At 44.6% G+C, this 20,899-nt stretch overlaps 1 protein-coding gene across 3 annotated transcripts in view; it reads left to right on the top strand.

The window, feature by feature from the left end:
- The window catches only part of NEDD4L (NEDD4 like E3 ubiquitin protein ligase), a 310,035-nt gene that overhangs the window by 83,408 nt on the left and 205,728 nt on the right, over positions 1–20,899 (top strand). For all 3 annotated transcript variants that reach the window (XM_019755309.3, XM_074339904.2, XM_088798016.1), the window contains one exon: positions 12,517–12,590. In XM_019755309.3, coding sequence (XP_019610868.2) covers positions 12,517–12,590 — 74 coding nt within the window. Of the gene's footprint in view, positions 1–12,516; positions 12,591–20,899 lie in introns of those variants that run through there.

Genomic DNA, 20,899 nt, shown 5'->3' on the forward strand with positions numbered 1-20,899 from the left:
ATCCCCATCCAGATTTTCCTGGCACAGAATGTTGCCCCGGATGGAGCTAACAATAGAGCCCCATGAGGTAACCCCCTGAGACCTTCCTGGCGCTTTCTAATCATTATACTTTGGATAGGAGTTGGCAGCTGGGTGCAACCAACCGCTTCTTGCTTAGCTTTAGTGTCAGTTCACCGTCACACGGTCATCTTGTCTGTAAGACTAGAGTGTGGTTTGGCCAGAGTCTATGCAGCGATTAACCTCACCAGAAAAGGAAGCAAGTGACTCACTCTTTAGCGAACCTCAGCTGTAGATTGTGGCTCCTTTTGTATATGCTCACAAAATGTTTAGTAATTCACTCTAAAACTTGGCCTTGGATTGATGTCATTCACTCAGTTAACCAGCCCCCCCCCAAAAAAAAAACCACAAAAAAACATGTGGGTGCCCTGCTCTTTGCTAGAATCTAGGAAAACAGTGCTGAGCAAGCTAAGAGATCGCTTTGTGGCCCTCTGGCCTTCTTGTCGCCCCCCCCCCTCCCCCCCCCGCGCCCATAATCTGCTGTCTCGTTTCATCTTTGGGTGTGAGAGCCAGGAATTAGAAATAGTTACCTTCTGAGGATTAAGCCAGTCATGAATAAGGTATTTGTGGGAGCAAACCAAGAAATGATCTATAACTGTGTGGCTGAAGAGTTTGGGAACGTCCACAGTTTCAATGCAGGTAACGTGGGTGAGATCTCCAGGAGGCAGGTTTGGAATTGGGTTGCAATCTGTGGAGGGAAAACCTGTCAGTTGTGTCGCACACTCAGGACAGAGCCTGGGAATAGAAGAGAGACGGGCAGTCTGGAGCACAGGAAGTGGAAGCGAAGGAAGGTTTCTGTCTGGTACTGTTCTTTGAACTTGGGAAGCAGTGGGAGGAGTCTTTCTGTCGTGGAGATCAGCACAGCCTGTGATGGAGTAATCCGACTAAGCGCTTGTTCTGCGCTCCTGCAGCCTTCCGGCTGATTGCAACTTGCATGTGTCCAACTGGCTTACAGAGTAAAGGTACCGGTCCGTGGTCCTTCAGAGCCCTGCAACATGCCATTTTCTCATTGTAAAATCTAAAACTTGACACCAGAATGATTTACCGGCTTTTTTCATGTGTGTCTTTTCCAAGATGCGGGAGCGCTTGGCACACTGACATGAGCCACACTTCTGATCCTCCTTGATCCTGATCTGGGACCCCAGTGCACCCCGCGAATGTCTTCCTTGGGGCCCTTGGCAGTCTCTGCCTCCTGAAACCCAGACCTCTTCCAGTTCCTTCTAGTCAAACTACGCATTCCACCCAGAAACCCAGACTTGACTTCATTGCGAGAGGTCAGAGTTCTGAGTGCCATGAAAAATATAGAATTTAGATCTGGAGCTAGGACTTTTGGCTTTCAACAAAGTGCCATTGTTTACTATGATCATTTTTAGAGCTATAAACACAAGATAATTCTTGTCTTAGTGATCTTGTGGGAATTTAAAAATGTTTCCTGTCTTATGATTAGAGTTTTGGAACAAACGGACCATTGATAAATGGATTCTTTGAAGACCTTTTACATGGAGTTTTACCAACTCTTCTGGTAAAAAGAGAATTTTTAATTAGTGGAAGAGAGTGGCCATGTCCTTTAAGCTGGAACTCTTGCCAGCTCATTCATTTCATGGACACCATTCAGTGGCACCTTTCTCTCCCCTCCCCATAATCACTGAATTACTGTGGATTCTTGGCATTTGAAGATCTAACATTTCTAATTGAGAGCCACTCTGAAAATTGACCTGCACGTGGAGGAATCTGCATTCTTGTGTGTTAGATGGGAGGCCCCTGGGGACGCGCCTGTCCCTTAGCATGTCACTGGCCCTAGTCACTACCCACTGCTAACCCCTCAACCTACCACCAACCCCGAAGCCCATGTGCTCCCCATCTCTTCTTCAGGGGTGTATTTTCCAGGTGAAATGATGTGGAATAGTGATATCTGCAAAGAACTTGGGATGACCACCTGGGTTGCCATGGCTCTTCTCTGTTCAGCAGTCAGCAACAAAGACATGTAATGTTGTCACTGAAAGAAAGAAATGTAATACTAGGACTTTTAAGGCATGGGTCAAAACAATAACTATTTAGTTGTAAGGGTAGAGGGGAGGGTATGAGGAACCCTGCCTGATTCAGTGCCAGCTGTGCGGAATGGGCACAGAAGCCCTCACAAGTCATCTATAACTTCTTGGAACTGCCACCAAGTGGCACATAACAAAACCAATTTTACCATAGGCTAACTGATATAAACAAGCGTTAAGTTCCTAGGGCGTCTCATCAATGTTATAAGGAAACAAAACAGCGTTATTTGAGGACCTGTTGTATTAGAATTGACAGAAATCTTAGGGGTGCTCTGATGTGATTCTGTTGGAATTTATTTAACGTTCAGCCACCTTGCCTTTCTGGAGCAAGTGGATGCGGTTGCAGCTGGTCTGCCCGATGTCATGGTCAGAAGGCCTTCCTCCCGTCATCTTCAGTTTGCCCGTTGGGCCTGGTCTGTCTTCACTCCACAGGGCTCCTTCTAAAGGTGTAGTTTTCTAGATGTTGGCCACTCCTATTCGTCAGCCGTTCTCAGTTTTCTGAGTTTAGTTCCCTTTTCTTACCAGCCCTTTCCCTCTAAATATTTCCCAATAATATCAGTAATTCTCTCAAAGGGACCAAGTAAGAAACCCTGTTGGGATTTTACCTCTTTTACCTCCTGAATACTGTTTCTGTGACTACTGTGCAACATTTAGCCACCTCGTTATGCTCTTGGCCTATACTGGACTTAGCGAAAACTCCCAAATCTTTGTCACACTCTGTGAAAGTCACCATCGCCGCTGTTCCTTTATTTGTATAACGGGTTTTTAAATGTCTCGATGCAGGAAGACTGTACTATACAGTATTTGCTTTGATAGACTTCACAGCTATTAATTTATGGATACTTAATTTACATGACAGTCTTTAATATTTCAGAGGAAATCTTGACCCTAGAACATGTGATTACAGTAAAACCCATCTCAATGCCAGATAGCTGAAGTCCATAGTTTAACTCTTCTACATTATAATTGTGTTAAAAGTAGGGGTTTCAGCCTCCATCCCTTCTTTCTTATCTTCCTTTCACAAGAGATTATTCAAATCCTGTTGCATTTTTGCATGCCTTTGAGCAGTACTGTCCAATGGAACTGTCTGTGAATATGGAAATATTCTCTGTCTACACTGACCAATACGGTAGCCACTAGGCATATGTGGCTATTGAGCACTGAACTTGTGACTAATGTTACCAAGGAACTGACTTTTAATTTTAATTGATTTTAATTAAATAGACTCAGGTAGTTAGTGGCTACCATATTAGACAGTGCAGCCATAGAGTTCAGTTGAGAAAATGAGACTGACTTACAATGAAAAAAAGACTACAGTGATTTATTATTTAAGTGCCAGAATAAATGGTCAGTCTGCAGGACGGGCCAGAGGAAGGCGCCAAGCCTCCCACACTGGGTGTCCATTTCTGACCTCTGTACTGGACTGAGCTCTGGTTTCTGGCTTCTAACTGCCTCTTTGACCTCTCTGCCTGCACACTGGAAGGTAACCTCAGCTCAAGAAGCCCAAGTTCTTTATTTCCCTTAGCCTCAAACCCACTCGTCTTCCTTTATTTTCTATCATTTAATAGCATCCGCCCCCACTAACACTGAAACTGGACACTTGAGTTGATGTCTTCTCCTCTTGCCTTGCAGGACAGAGCCAGTCTGTCACCAAGCCATGCTGTCCCCCTCGGGAATAGCTGTGGAACCAGTCCCGTGTCCTCCATCTGCCAGACCGAGTGGCAGCCGGCATTAGTGCCCCTACCCTCCTCTCTCTCAATTGGCTTCTCCTTCAGTCTGCTCTCTGCTCCTGTCATTAGTGAATTTGCCACTCACGTGCCTAAATGTGTTTGCCCTGCACAGCACAGAGGACGAAGCCAGATCCAGGCACCTCTTCCCGTTCCCCACCTCCCCGCATACTGACTGCCCATTTCGAGGCGCCCTCCTGCTTCTTTTGTCTGAAAGGTTGTTCCTCCCTTTTCCTCATTCTTCAAGGCCTGGCTCAAATGTCTACTCATCTGGGGCTTTCCCCAACTTTCTGGCCTATTTCCCTGTCCCCACCCCTTGCAGGTACATTAATTTCTTCCTCCTCTGAGTTGCCGCATGATACCATCCGTTGCTGTTATTCAACTTAACTATGTCATCTTGTAAGTGTGTGTGTGTGTGTGTGTGTGTGTGTGTGTGTGTGTGTTCTCCTGATGCACAGAAAGTAAATTCCTGTGGGCGTGAGTTCTGTCTTATTGATTCCTTATTCCTTGTACTGCTTTCAGCACAGAGTAAGCGCTTTTGGTTGAATAACTAACTCACGGACCCGAGCACACCACTGGGGGTGAAGAGGTGCTGTGTGGGAAAGGTCAGGGAAGAAGGGAATTGTGTCACCGCGAAGAGCACAGGTAGTTCGGGAGTAAAGCAGGTTGTGATGAGCCTTCGGTGCCAGGAAGAGGAGTTTCTGTTTGATCCATCGGTCCATGGGGAGGTCTCACTGGAACAATAGAGAAGAGACATCTGGACTAAGGAGGTGGCAGGTGACTTAGGATGAAGCCAAGCTGCCACACATGAATAGTGACTGCATGGGGTGGGCACACGGTAGGTGCTCAGTAGCTTCTGGAAGAAGGGACACTTGAGGTTCTGCTAGCTGGTGGGGGACCACCTTGCTATGAGCGGTACCATGAACGAGTCTGTGGAACAAAGAAGGGATGCAAGTGGTTTTAAAGGTAAATGTAAGTTTCACAGCTACTCTCTAATGTTATCGTCATTTCTGGAATTATAAAAAAGTTTCATACTTAAGGTCATGTATCCTAAATTTTTTGGAGTTGTCTCAGTTTCAAATATTGACTGTACTTATGGGGCATCAGGTGCCAAACTTCTTAAAAATAACACAGTTGTTGCACTTATATTGAGCAAGTCATCAAGTTCTGTTAATTCTCCCTTAAAGATGCTATGCTTTTTTACACGATAGACAACACAGGCTATAGTCTTTGACTGACTGGTGTCTTTTCCATGTATTAAACCATTGTTTCTAATACACGGGAAAATCTCAATTTAGCAAAGAGAGACATTAGACTCCAATTATTGCACTGGATTCTCCATGGGCATTAGTTATCCACTGCTGTAAATAAATTATTCCCAAACTTAGCTTAAAACAATAAACATGTATTACCTCACAGTTTCTGTGGGTCAAGAAATAACAAATGGCTTTGCTGGGTGGTTCTGATGCATGCCTCCATCATTACTAGGATATAGCAAGAAAGGATTTCTTACGAGGTTGCCGTCAAGATGCCAGCCAGGGCTGCTGTCCCTGGAAGGCTTAACGGGCTGGAGGACCCACTTCCAAGATGGTTCACTCTCATGGCTGTTGGCAGGAGGCTTCAATGTCTCACCACGTTGACCTTTCCTCTCATAGGGCGGCTTGAGTGTCCTCATAACATGGCAGCTGCTGGCTTCCCCCAGAGGGAGTGATCTGAGAGGGAGGGAGGGAGGGAGGGAGGGAGGGAGGGAGAGAGAGAGAGAGAGAGAAGCTGCAATGCTTTTTATTACCTAATCTGCAAAGTCACACACTGTCACCTCCTCAGCCTTCTGTTTATTAGAAGAGGTCACTAAGTCCCAGGTGAGGGAGGAAAATTAAGTCCCACCTCTTGAAGAGAGAACTATCAAGAATTTGTAGACATATTTTAAAACCACACAACACAATTTATGAAAGTTAGTCATCTTGAGCATTATAATTACGATTCTACTCTAGAAGGTCATCATTTAATTCTTCCCATTTCTTAACTTTTCTATTTGGTATAATAATAGCCCTGATCTAGTAAAGGTTGAGAAATTTAGGGTGTTCAGAATCCTATGTTTCTGCAGTTTTTTCCGGTACTAATATCCTTCAGACTTCCACTTGTTTAGAATAATACATGTTGGGCTGACGATGGTGAACAGCTACAGTGGATGGTTCTGAGTTGGGCTGTTTGCTGACGTCATGAATTCGAGCTGGACGTGTTTTCCGTCTTGTACCTTTGTTGTCACCACATACAACGCATGTCTCTATTCCGCTCCTGTATTATATTTTAGGTATGTGTAGATCTAATCTCTACAGTTGATTGTAAGCCCCAGAGGGGCAGAGGAGGCTGCATCTTGTTCAGTTTTGTACGCCTCCTGTCTGCTAGCACAATGCCTTGAGCATAATAGTCACCAGTATGTTTTTGTTGAATGTGTAATTAGCAGGTCACAGTGGAGAACTGAGTGAAAGAGATAAAAGTCAGGAGGGATGGCAGCAGTGTAAGGTCAGGGAACCGATGGCGTGAAGAGGGGACAAGGTTTAGAGGGTAGGAATTAGGGTGAAAGAGGTGTAGAGGACAGGATACAGGATGTAACAAGAATCGCAGATGACTAGAATGTGGGAGGGTAGGACTCTGTAGGAGATTTAAAACGTATGGAACAGGATTTTGTCTTGTAGTTGGAAGAAGAGAAGGTGAACATGGGAAGACCAATGATATTTACTGTGTAGCAGGCACACTGTGAACACTTTCTATATATGTTCGCTTACTTGTGTTTTCTTTTTGTTTGTTTGTTTTTAAGCAACTGAAGTTAATTGACATATATAGCTTAGCTATTTCCATGGTACAAAAAATAGCGATCATCTCTTTGAATCCGGGGAATGTGGACTGCAAGCCTGCGAGTGTTATGGGTAATAGCGAGGGGGATAAACATTGTGTAGAATACGGAAGGTAGATACATAAATTGATAAATGCATAAGGGAGAAGGTTCGAGACGTGCAAGTCCCTGGCTCGGGACTTCCTTGTCCACATGAACAGCTGGTATATGTGGCACCCTGGGGTCACAGTGGATCCTTGTGGAGAAAGAACACTATTTTCCAACCCAGATGTCACCGTTTTGGGATGGAGATCAGCTGCCATTGTGAAAAACAGAGGATCAAATATACAAAGTTACCTAGACCAGGCAGATTCACAAGGGAAAAGGTAAATTGTAGTATCTTGTTTTGAGTTGGAACTTGAGATTTATTTTACTGTAGGAACAAGTTTGATAGATTATATACTAGGCTTTGTGGGTGGGGATGGGAATCGGGTAACCACTTAGACACAGTTTATATGAGCAGGCTGCTGCATGGCACACAACTGTCTTACAAATGAGCCTTCACAATACCCCTGTTTATAAGTTGGGACTTCCTTTATGCCACTAATTTATGGTTTGGGCACTTTATCATGGTTTATGTCTTGATGAAGAATTAGAAAATTAAGTGTAAAAGAAAAACACATGTCAAATACATAGAATCATCTCTGTTAGACAATAACAATGCAAAACAACAGCTTAAGAATGACTGAAAGAGACTCTGAAGGTCATGAGAATATCTGTGGTTATTCAGCCTCACCTCTTCCGTGCTTGTGCTTTCTCTGCATTGTACAGTCCATCTCCGAATAGTATTTTCATTGTCATAAGCCACCTTTGTTAAATATTTAATTCTACGGGAGTCATAACCAGGGACCAAAATGTCATGCATAGATTTTATGAAAGTAATAAAATGCTCCAGAAAGTACAGTTGCTCGGCTTGGGGCCCATTGCATCTGACACATTGGTCACACACCTGGTCATATGTTTTCTTCCAGAGTGACAATAGCTGCTTATCTGTATGCAAGCTTGTTATTTGGAGGAAACAAAGATAAGAAGTTTTTGCTATACGTCTGAGCCCCATGTATAAAGAGTAACATTGCCTTTCCTGCTCCCTGCCCTTAACATCAGAGAGAAGTGAACTTCCTGTAACAAATGCTTGTAAATAGTAAGTACTCAATAAAAGCCTCTCTTCCTTTCATCTCCCAGCTGTTGCCTACATATTATACACGAGAACCGTTTTCATGTCTTCCAAGTATACACCTCTGTACCTTTGTGAGTTGGCTAAAATATAACTTGTCAGTTTGTTTTTCTTATGACAAAAGAAGGTTTATTCATTTCAGAAATAGGGAAGCTTGGATTTCTAAACCTATGATTAAAATGTTTTCTCTTTTTTCGTATGTGTGTTCTGAAGTTTCTACACAAGATTAGTTTCCAAACAAAATTAATGTTTCAAAAAGAAAAAAGCAGATAAGCAAAAAGAAGTTATCCATTATCCAGAGGTAATTGCTATTAAAATCATCCTTTCTAGGTCTTTTCCTGTGCATATAATTGATATTTATTTTAAAAATGAGATTATATGATAAGCTAACTTCTAATGAAACCTTCAGTTCAGTGGGAATAAACAGTACAAGTCTATTTCTAGCTCAATGCCTGGGCAGGGTCAGTAGGTGATGGTGGAGGGGGCAGGATTGGTAGGGGACGGTCTGTTGCACTCTACTCCTTTCATGGAGTTTATCCCTTCTTGGCTTCAGGATCTTCTCCATTAAGGAGGATGGGGGAGAATGGAGGATGGTGAGTGGGAGGGTCTCTGGGCCTGATCTGGAAAATTTGGACATCATTTCTGTCCACATTCCATTGGTCAGAACATAGTCACATGACCTAACTGCAAGGAATGCTGGGGAACGTAGTCTAGTTGGGGGGGGGGTCCACATGGAAAAGGGAAATAGCTTGTTGAACAATTTGCACATCTCTGACTCAATTGTATAAACCATTTTGAAACTTTTTTTTAACCAAATAGTTTATTTCAAACATGTTTTTGTATGCTAAATCTGGTCACCTTTCCATTTCTATCCAATGCGAAGCTCCACCATCTCTTGTCAGATCTCTTTCTAATTAGTCCCCCTCCTCTGTTCTTGTTCCCTTGTAGTCCATTACCCCACAACACCCAAAGTGGTCTTTTAAAAAGTGTAAGTCAAATTTTGTTACTCCTCTGCTTAAAACTTCCCAAAGGTGGTTGGAAGAATGCCCACCCTCTACTGGCTGCGGCTGGCCTCTTGGGTCTCTGGCCTCACCGCACCAGGCTGGCTCTCCCTGGAACGCCTCCCAGGCTTGCTCCCCCACAGGCCTAGGCATTTACTGTCATCTCCATGACTTCCCGGCCACTGCATCACACACTCTGTCTCGTTCAGGTTTTAGCTCAGATGTCTCCTTTCCAAAGAGGCTTTTCCTAACCACCAGTCATAAATATCCTCCCTGCTCCCTGTGCTTAGTTGCTTATATTTAACTGTTTTCTTACGGTCGAAGCACTTACCATCAGAAGTTGCCCTGCTTGTTTGTTTGCATTATATATTTAGATTCTGTCTGTTTTCTAGACTGTGGATTCCTTGAGGCAGGAACTCCATCTTGCTCACATCTCTACCCCCAGATAATGTGTCTGGCATGTGGTGGTGGGACTTAGTAAATAACCTGTGGAATTAATGAAGGTCGTTACAGATCCTCACGTGTTTTTAATGATAGTATTGTCGCCCATTGCACAGAATTGCTGTAAACATTTAGATACCCACTTCTGAGGGACTTTTGGATTTCTTTTGATTAAAAAAAAATGCTTGGGTGACGTGACTAATCTTTAGCTAGTTTTTTGGATCGTTTTGTTGTCATATCTGTGCTTGTGTTCTTAGGATTGATTCCTAAATGAGAACTTGTTTGGTGAAAGGGTGTGTGTACAAAATGTTAAGTGCTCAATAAAGCACTTAAAATTATTACCATTATGTATTTCCAGTTGTCCTCCTGACTCTCCTGGTTTGTTTGCCCATGGAGTTGAGAGCCCTCAGAGAGCACGCTCTCGGTAGCACTAGAGGGTGGGCTGGGCTGGGTGGGGCGTTTTATCTGTGTTGCTGTAGCCCCAGGTCTTAGAACAGGTGCTCATACTCACTAAATGAATAGGCCAATTTCCATCAAAAATTTAGTTAGTCCTTAAATTTATTTTTATTCATGTATTCATATGAATGTTCCCTCATTTAAAAATATATGCCTTTGGATTGGCCTGATATGAATTGGCCTGTCCACCCAATGTAAGAACATTCACCCAACATTGATGTAAACCAACATTGATGTAAACCAAGCAGTGCTTATGCTGTTCCTTAGAATCCAGACAAGGTTGAGCTCTCTATCCAGTTTGTGGAAAGTCCAGGACCCTGCCCAGGATTTATGGGAATTCCAAGGGCTACGAGACAAAGAAATGGTTTCTTACCAGAATTCTTGTTGTCTGCTCTGTGACTTGCAACTATATCTTGGTTCCCATCCTAGACACCGTCCCTTCTGTATCTCCCCCACATCAGTCCCACGTGGAACTGGGACTGATGGAAACTTGGGGTGGAAGCAGACCTGCTGCTCTACGTGAGTTGCTTATCAGAAGGAGTTACTGCTCAGCAGATCCTCCATCCTCCTTCTCAAAGGTCCTTTCACCTTCCTGCTGCCACATCAAGCATCTTCTTTTCCCAGCACCAAGGATTGGCCGGAGATTTAACACTTCTCCCTTAGCAGTATCCACCCTCCATGGGTGGTCCAGACCAGAGAGGCGGGCTCTCCCCTCCTCCCTCCCCCCCCAGTTGTGTTTGGGAGAATTGTTGATTCGCAATATTTGTAATTAGGGCGATGGGGGAAGCAGGGAGACAGAAAAAATATGTTCCCTGTCCTCCATTTCTTCTTCTGAGTGATTCCTCATTCCTTCTCAAGTAGTCTTTAACCCCTTAGCCTGGCAGACAAGAATTTCGTTTCATCCCACGGTTCTCTATTTGTATGCTGTGGGGACTAGTGGGCCATAAACTCTTCCCCAAATATACTGTGCACTCTACACAGGTGTGTTGCCAAATTGTGATCCATGTGTAAAAAGTACTTTTCACTGTGGCATTTCTTGAGCTGAGCAGGCCATAGCAGATGTCATGCGATTGACAGTGGGGTACAGCCTGCTGTGAGAGACAGAACAGAGCCTTCACCTAGAAAACATCTGTGCTAAGAAAGAATCCTTGACAATTCCCACGCAGCACTTACAGGAACCAACGGCAGAGCATAGAACCCCGGAAACCTTGGTAACCACTTGGGGACACTGTATGCATAGGCGGTTTGTCCCTGACTTGTCGTAATCCTTTGGCGAAGGCTGCCAGACACACTAAATGCTGCCAAGCTTGAGCGCAGGCCTCACTTGAAAGGGATCATAAGCACACACAGGTTGAGAAACCTCTTCTCAAACGTGCCCCACATGTCTGCATGGGGGCAGCCTTGTGTCACAGCTGGATGGCTGGAGGGATGGTTGAATGGATGAAAGAATCCTGGGAAGTAAACGACCTCAAGCGTGGGTTCCAACTGCATGTATGCCTGCTTGATCTGTGTGGCTAATTGACAAAGCGTCAACATCCTGGTCTCTCCATGTTTAATCTCACTTGCATTTATCTCCTTTGACGTTATATGATGCATACAGTCATGTAGGTTTTCTTTTCTTCGCCTAGGTTGGACTAACCATATTGGCGAGATGAATTTTGTATTCCTTCTCTTCTACTCCTCAGTGCTTGTATCCCCAAGGACTCCATCCCTAGCTATTTTGTCGTCTTACCCATTGGGATAACTTTCCGACGTCCTCTGGTGGTAACTACCAACTACCAACTGTACGTGGATAACAAGACGTCTCTCCCATTTATCAGTTTAGTCATTTATTTTCTTCTACAAGGTTGTTTCATAGGCTCCTTGAATTCAACTTAATCCTCTGTTTTAACTTACGTTACCAGTTAGTGGCCCAAACCAACCTGGACTTCCGCCTGCCATCACCCCAAAGCCATCTCGTCTGTCTTGAATGTCTTAGCCTTAAGTACTTCTCCCACCCGTGCCCTGGGGTGTGGTGCCACCACGGGTCCTGTGCTGGTGGCCTGCTCATCACTCAGTTGACTAAAAGCATATTCGTGTCATATTTCAAGGCCTACCTCAGTGTCCGGCACATAGGAGCTGCTGAGAAAATACTGGAATGAATGAATAAATAAGCAGATAAATGAAGGAATGATTTTGGAGATGGTATGGGATGATTTCCGTTTAGGATGATCTTTTTACTGGAACTGAGGGAGTGTGTTTGTCAGCGCTGACATTTTGAAACCATAAACGCTGAAATATTTTACCACGTGAACTTCGTCTCTACCTCAGGCCCCACACACAAACACATAAACTTCAAAGGAGGAATTGTTTATTAAATTTACGGGAACTTGCATTTGGGCACTTATCTAAGTGGTGTCATATGTGAGTGTGAGTTCTTGGTACAACTGGGAAGCATTTCCTTTCAATGGCAGAAGTAATTGATCTGCGTGACGTAGTTTGAGTTAAACTTGTGTTCAGTTCGTCTGGATTGCTGTAAATTTCTAGGGTCATAGGATTTTTGAGCCGAATGTAGCTTTTTGACCTTCCGTGTAAGGAAGAATGGCCTGTGCTCGAGTTGGTTTGTTCTGTATCTCAGTCTGGCCGGAAGAGGAGTCCTTGACTTTGCATACTGGGTGAGAATGTGACCCACTGAAGGTCCGTTTTTTTAAACTTGTTTTTTTTTCCCCCCGTCCAACAGGGAGAGTCACGTGTTCTGAGAGTGAAGGTTGTTTCTGGAATTGATCTCGCCAAAAAGGACATCTTTGGAGCCAGGTATGTTTGCTTTTTTTTTTTCCGTAGGCTTTTGTAGGTTTTTTAGAGACTCAATTCAAGCACTTTTCTAATTCAGGCATGCATCACTCACCTGGAGGCCTCACCTGCAGTTTCTGACTGAGAAGGTGACGCTGAGGCGGCCGGTTCAGGAGCCAGACCTGGTATCACTGTAGCAGTCAGTAGCTTAGTGCTTCCTGTGGGTGGCTCTCAGGAGGAAATCAGATTCTCATGTTTCTGCTTTTCACAGTGGAAAAAAATACAGTTTGGTGATAAGTCTGTGCTCATTATAACATATTCCTTTTTTAAAAAAAAAAAAATCCTTAGCTTAGGGAAGCGTAAAGGTGTCACTTTATTCGGAGGAGAAGAAGATATTCTTTGACATGTATCATCTGAAGTAAGAGATTTGGTAATATGGGTGCATTTGGTGATTTCTGTGGCTTTTACAGAGGTATTAGTGGGGATCCAGCCTGATCTTTCTGGGTGTTTTCAACCTTTTTATTTTGGGGGTTGCACCCAATATTCAGAGAGTATCTTTAAATCAGCCCTTTCATTCCTGTTTACTCTCTGCAGCGCGTTCTGTTGCATGTTGGACGGGTAGCAGTGAGGTTAGAGCCACTTCGAACAGGGTTTGAACCAGATTTTGAAGAACAAAGACCCTCTGAACTTTAGACATAGAGGAGACATTACATGTTCTAGTGCAACGTTCCTGTTTTGTGGTTGACAAAGCTTAAGTCCAGAAAGGTGACTACTTGCCCAGTCGCATGTACCAGTAGTACTAGAGCAGTGATGAGAACAGGCCTCTTGTTTTCCTGCCCGGTGTCCCTGCACGTTCGGTACAACATTGGGGTTTAACCATGAGGGCCGTGGTGGCTGCTGGGGAGAGCTACCTGCTGTGGGAGTCAGCTCATTACCACACTGGTCCATCCTGTGAGTCCCTTGTATTGTTGTCCATAGTGGCCTTCTGGTTTCAGGGCCTCAACCTCACACCGGAGACCCTTCGTGACGAGGCCCCCTTCTGTCTAGCTCATTTCATCTTCCCGCGCACCCAGAAGAAGATTTTTCTGCCATCAGTAGGCAGACCTCTTTATTTTCTGTCCTGTCGTCATGCACCGTTTTCATTTAGCCCATCAAAGAAATTTGGTTACTAAAATGGTATTTAGAGAAGTTACCAAAAAATAAAATTGATGTGTGTGAAACATCAGTGAAATGTTTTTTTTAAAATTCCTATACTGACGTGTGCTCCAAGTGTCTAATTGAGGGTTCGCCGTCTGAGTTGTGTGGCAGGAAACCTCACACCCAGGGGCTCTGACGTCAGCCTGAGCTGCTGGTGATGTGGGAGGGGGAGCAGGTCCCACCCGCAGGATTTTCCTCTTTTGACCCTGAAGTTGCCCTGGGTGGTTTGTGATGTGCCTGTGCTAATACTCTGCTATGTCACTTGTCTGACTCGATGAGACAGTCACTGGGGACAGAGGCGTCTTACTTTTTAGTGTCTTTGTCCTACTGCTTACCATTCAGAACACCAAGAATAAGACTGGGCAAATTGGTGGGTTTTTTTTGTTTTAATTTTAGACATTTGCATGCTGAGTAGTAGGTTGTACTCTTATGTCAAAAATGCCTATTGCAATGAATTTTATAGTTTTGAGGGAAGAAGTTGGATTTGGAACATTTCTGTGATGTTTATTTTGATTGGTTTGGTTTTGTTTTATCCAAAACCCGTCATAAAAAATGAAATGGAGCCAGATTGTATTTCTGCTCAGAAAATCGGAGGTTAAACTTGGTCGGGAAATTAAGGTCTCAATCTGAGAAGACAAATTGGAGTCTTGAATTTTTACTATTTCTATGAAGAGAGGGTCATTTCTTCAGGACAGGGTAGAAAGGAACTGTACATAATGATTCAAGATGTTAATTAGAAAGATAAATAGTGTTGTGGCTGCATGGACACAGCGCCAGAAAATGAGTCAGAAGCCTTGAATCCTCGTTCTGGCCTTCATTTTCTTAGTTGGCTAAATGCAACACACACACCCCCTGCCTGCCTTCCTCCTTCCCGCTCCACCTCTCTCCGAGGTCAGCTTTCTCTGAAGGGCCATAGTGCTTCAAGGACCCATTTGCCAATGCGTGCGCCTAAATAGAAGGATTAGGTGACAGTGGAGATTCATGCCATGTTCGCAAATCACTCTACAGTGGCACCATTTTATTGCCTTATTGTCTTGCGCAATAACCAGCATTCTCCTCCCCGTTCTCTTGGGCAAATCCTTGAAAACCACCTCTGTCACAGCATGTTAGTGTAAAACATGGAGGACTTCGTAGCGGGCGTGCTGGAGTCGGGTGACTCTAGTCTCCTGGCAGCTCTCACGCATTTTTGAGGTAGCAGTTATAATGAGTGCGGGAGGTTTGGTCATGTGTTCTCTGCTCTCCCCTGAAGTGACAGCCTTTTCGCTGCCCTTCAGAACCCCTTCACCCTCAGCTGTCACGGAATATTCCCTCCACCTCTGTCCTTCAGGCTCCCTTCCCAGAAAAAGGGCTGGATAAGAACTGGAGCTCCTGCTGTAGAAGGAGTCACGGATGGAGAAGGAAGCGCGGTTTTCTTGAGCGAGAGCGTCAGCAACTTCGAAGTGGTAGAAATCATATAATGCACATGTTGTTGTGTTGAAAGACAGGAGTTATGGTCTCTGGGGCATCCTCTCCTTTATCTCCAGGGGAGGTAGGTAGCCTGGGTCATTGGTCTGAGGTGGGGGAGGGTCAGGGTGAAGGGGAGGAGAGGCAGGAGTGTGGGTCAACCGATGGTGATGGCTGTGGGTGGGGGCGGGGAGCACCCCTTGTGTCTGCCCGCTGGGCTCCTTGCCCCTGGGAGGCTGCCTTAGGCTCCGGTTCAGAGGACTGGAATTTGTGGGGCCCTCATCTCTGGGCCTGCCTCTGAGTTGGGGAGGGGATTCACCCTTGAGAGGCCTGTACCTGAAATGCCCTTCTCCTGCTCCGCTGTCTCTGTCCCAATCCATCTCTGAGCGTGTCAGATCACTTTTCAGCTTCCTTCCAGCAAAATCTAACTTTATTAAAAGAGGCTTTGTTGAAAGAAGATTTGACAATTGGGCTGTCGCTCTCCTTGAACATTTGAGCAGTTGGTCTATGTGGAAATGGCAGTCACAGAGCAAGATGTTTTCATTTGGACCACGCTTGCAGGTCAAAGCAGGGCAGCCATATAATCTGTCACTAAACAGGGACACTTTTGTCTGGAATAAATACTAAATCAAATGGGATGTGAGGACATAGGATGTAAGTGGAGGCTGGTCACCCTGCATCAAAGACACCCAATCTTTATGATGTATACTATAGACAAAACGCTATGCGATTTTTTAAGTTTTTTTTTTTTTAAGCTGAGCCTAAGAAAATCTGTTTTACCAAGTAGGCCCTGTGTAAAATGCCATCAGAAAGGCAGTAAAACCATGTTGAAACCGTGCATCCATAGTGTGTACCCACTTCCGTTTTGGTTGTCTTCGTGAGGTAAAGCGTGGTGGAGGGGCTCACGGACACACCTTACCTGGGAGCTTCCTCCTGCACCTGCCCCTCCCGCCTCAGTGTTTGTGGATGGATTATCACGTTTGCCTTCTGCGATGAGGCACCAGCATCTCCACACCTCTCATCTCCACCCCGCTGCAGAGTGTTTCTGCAAAGGCACGGACCTTTGGGATGCACTCAGCTCCCCTGCGTGCAAGCTCCTTTGGTCTGCATTTGCCTGTGGAGTAAAGTCTCAGTCTCCTTTACGTGTAGGATTGAAGTCCCCGTGGGACTCGGTAAGCCAAGCCCTCTGGTTCCATCCTCCCCTGCCCCCACGAAAATCTGGGCAACTCCTGCTTCTCCTTCTTTACCACTCAGCTCAGTTGTCATCTCCTCTAGCACACAGGGCCACCCCCCAGTCCCCTGGCAGATGACGTCCTCTCCTTGGTATGCCCTGCCCCCCGGGAGTACCACGTGTAATGTCGCTCTGTCAGTAGAGCTGTTTCTTTCTCCCAAAGTAGACTTTTAGCTTCCGATGGCTAGGCTTCTATTTTATTTTTTATTCTCCAAGCCTAGCACGTAATAGATTCTCAAGAAATATTTACTGAAAGTGTGAGTAGACTGGGTCCTGATCTGCCACATCTTTCCCTCTTCCCTTTTCCTCCACCTTCACTGGAAACTCCCCATTCTCTACATGTGCCCCATGTGCTGGTTCTTGTCTTTGCTTCCGTTTCCCTTCGGCGTGGAATCTGCTGGCATCCTTTCGGCACTACTCACTATCCCGCCAGACCCAGTTCAGGTGACGGCACCTCGTCTAAGCTCCCTACCCCTCTTCCCCCATCAATCCCAGCCCAAGAGGACAAAACAACTCTTATCCCCGGGCTCAGAGAACAGCCCTGTCTTATTCCTTGGTGTAAGCCCAGAGACCTTGGCACATGGCGATTGCCCAGTAAATTGATTCAAATTCAATAAGTGGAATCTAATTATGGAATGTATGGCACTGGATTGCCAGCTGGAGGAAGGGCCACTTTTTCCTAATTCTCATGGACGTGCCATTCGCTCATCGGGCTTCACCCTCACCCCCACCCACTCTGCCATCCAGGGCAGGTGCTTTTTGTAATTCTCAGAAAGACTCTGTGTAGACAGGTGGCGGAAACCTGCCTAGGACTCAGGTAATAGGTGGGTGTGGAAGAGAGATGGTTATGAGAAGCAAGTGCAAAGGCTGGTGCCAGAACAGAGTCTTGGGGTGCCATGTGTGTGTGCGGGGTCGCCCCTGGATGCCGACGTCTGTGCAAAATGACTTCAGCCCCGACAGAAGGAACAAACCCACTCTCTTGTGGTGGTGGGATCAGAAACTTCTACTTGCAGGTACTTGAGGCCGAGCTGGGGCTGCGATGGAAAGTCAAGACCCAGCACCAACTCCGTAGTGTTAGGGTCAGGAGAGAGCCAAGGACGCCAGTCACAGGTGAAGGAGCACACAGATGCCGTGGGGCAGTGTGGCGGTCATCCCACACAGCAAAAGTGGACACCAGTAGGTCAGGAAGCCCACCAGCAGTTACAGGCGGGGATCAGTGGGACCACTCTGCACTTACCAGGAGCCTTTTCGGCACTTTCTAGTGTGGCAGAAACGAGTCGTGGTGTTTGGCCACTGTGAGGTGCTTGGAATAAGTGAGTTGTGCTTGTTTGCTTGCTTGCTTTTTAAAATTAGAAAATACATATTTTTTCAATTACAGTTGACATACTGATATATTAGCTTCAGGTTTCCAACAATGATTAGACGTTTATATAACTTACAAAATGATCCCCCCGATAAGTCTAGTACCCACCTGGCACCGTCATAGTTATTACAATGTTATTGACTGTATTCCCTGTGCTGTACTTTACATCCCCATGACTGTTTTGTAACTGCCAATTTGTACTTCTTAATTCCTTCCCTGATTTTCGCCCCGCCGCCCAATCCCCCTTCTACCTGGCAACCATGAATTTGTTCTCTGTATGTATGCGTTTGTTTGTTCGTTTATTTTGTTGTTTAGATTCCACATGTAAGTGGAATCATATGGCATTTGTCTTTCTCTGTCTGGCTTACTTCACTCAGCATAATACCCTCTAGGTCAGTCCATGCTGCAAATGGCAAGATTTCATTCTTTTTTATGACTGAGTAATATTCCGTTGTATGTATGTACCACAATCTCTTGATTCAGTCATCTGTTGATGGACACTTAGGTTGCTTCCATAGCTTGGCTCTTGTGAATAGCACTGCAGCGAATAGGGGGTGCTTGTCTTTTTGGATTTCTTCAGATAAATACCCAGAAGTGGAATAGCTGGGTCATATGGTACTTCTATTTTTAATTTTTTGAGAACCTCCATGTGGTTTACCATAGAGTCATGCTTTCTTAAAATGGGGTGTAAGGAAAGAGGGGAGTGAGTCACAGTAGCTCGTGTTTATTAAGTGTGTCCTATGTGCCAGGCATGGTTTGAGCTCATTTGACCCTCCCAATAGTCTGATGCGGCAGATAATGTGGTTCTCTCCCTTTTGCAAATAAGGAAACCGAGGCAAGAGAGATTAGATATGTTGTAAAGTCTATACTTCTAATAGGTTATAGAGCGGTGATTTGAGAGATTCCTAGGGTAACGTATTCACAGACTGTTTTGTGTGTTTACAGGATAGCTGGCACAGTGCCGGGAACGTGACAGTGTCATCAGATTCTGCCCAAGCTTTATAAAGAGGGAATACTTACCTGCATTTTATAGGTGGCAGTATTGAGGTTCAGAGGGATTGTCATCAGGCCAAGAAGGAACAACTCTATAGTGAGTGCTGGGACCCAATGAGCCCAGATTTATCTGACTTCTGTGCTAGGTTAATACTCTTCTTAAATGACAAAAGTTCTGCCATTGGATGGGTCATTGGACCAGATGACCGTGAAAGTCCTTCTATTAATCAAACCTGAGATTTGACGACTAGGCATTCTTTAAGAGCAGATTTAAAGAACTGGCCATTATATTTGATGGCAGCTGACCCAAGTCTTAGAATTGTGTCATCAAGTATGCGATTTAGAATAGGTGTACTGTGCTAAGTACGATCTTTAAGTGTGTTTTTTTTAATATCTATATACTTAGAATATCTTTTCAAGTTTCAAGCTGTATTCTTTTTCAGTTATGCTTGTATCTCAAGACTTTTAACCTTTTGTCATAGGCTTAGGCAGTAAACGGAATAGGGTCTTTTAATATAAGTTTTAGGTCTACCCTCCCCCTTTTCCCTCCTTACTGTAATTACAACCAAAGTCTTCATTTGAGGTTACTTAGGATGTATTTGAGACCTGTAAAGCTGCTCCTTCACATTGAGCAATGCTGGCTGAGACAAACCACCTCTAGAATTTCATGCAGAAGGTTTCAGGGAACTCATTTCACAGTTGCTTCTTTATTTGGTATGTTTGGCTATTAGCATCAAATTATACCTGTTTTGGTTGCTATCATTTTTTTCTTTTGGCAGCTGGTGATTTGAAATTTAAAACACACATGGACTCAAGGGCGTTGGATGTCACAACAAAATCCTTCTGTACTAGACGAGTAAGTGACTGAGACCAATGAAGACTTACTGCCACATCATGGTGGCTCGGTGGCAGCAGCTCACCTCTTTCCCCAGGATCTAGGTTTAAGTTGTTAACGTTTTGCTGCATTTGCTTCATCTGTTTGTTTTTTTCTTGCTGAAGTATTAAAATATGGATGAACAGACATCATAACATTTAGCCCTTAAATCCTTCAGCCGACGTCTCTAAAAAATAAGAACGTATTTCTTTATATCCACAATAAAATTTTCACAGAATGAACAATGATTGCCTAATGGACTCCTATTACCTAGCCCATTATTTAAGTCCCACCCCCCGACCCCCAAATAAAGTCCCTAAAATGTCTTTTACAAATGGGCTACTGAAATCCAAATTCAATTGAGGATCTTGTATTGCATTTAGTTGTTATGTCTCTTAAGACCCTGTTAATTCAGAAGAGTTCTCTCCCCCGCTCTTTAAATGACATTGAGTAGTCGGTAGGTTGTCTCACTTACTGCATTTGGTTGTTTCCTGTGGTATCATTGAATGTGCTCTTGCTTTTCCTGGGTTTCCTGTATATTAGAACTTGGATCTGAAGCCTTGATCAAATTGAGTTTAAACATTGGGGATAGGAATGGCATGCTGTTTGCTCAGGAGTGACAGTGTCTGGTTGTCCCATAATCAGTGGTGCTAAAATGAATGAATTCCTGAGTTGATGTGGGACCAGTCTGTTCCTTCAGCTGTCTAATTCACATTTTCTCGCAGGTAACCAGCAAGAAATGGGTGAGGCGATATTTTGGCTATACATTATATATATATGTAAATTTTAAATATTTACTTTTTCTCCCAGAAGTTTGAAACTGGGTTTTTTTTTCCCCTTGCCCGTTTTTGAAAACATCGCACAAAATAAGTCTCCTTTTACTAATGGGGGAGCCTCAAGGCTGTAAGCACCTGGAGAATCCCCTCGCTAATCTGTAAGGTCTCCTAGGACACTAAGAGGCCAGAATTTGCCAACCGTTGGTCCCTGTGGGCTCGACTGAACCCACAGGTGTGTTTATTTGGCCTGTGCAGCACTAAAAGAAAGAAAAGCCTGAGCCAAGACTGGGGAGATTTCATGTCAAAAATCCAGATTTCCAGGTTTCTGGAAAAATCTCAGCGATGTAGACACATGGCTGGAGGTGTCTGCTGGATGCACCCTCTATATGGGGCTGTAGACCGACCCCACACCTGTGTCCCTGCAGCTGCTTGCTCCGCCTGCCACGGCCCTGAGGC

Source organism: Rhinolophus sinicus, chromosome 4 (genome assembly GCF_057876585.1).
Source record: "Rhinolophus sinicus isolate RSI-liver-muscle chromosome 4, RSI-T2T, whole genome shotgun sequence".
NCBI classification, from domain to species: Eukaryota; Metazoa; Chordata; class Mammalia; order Chiroptera; family Rhinolophidae; genus Rhinolophus; species Rhinolophus sinicus.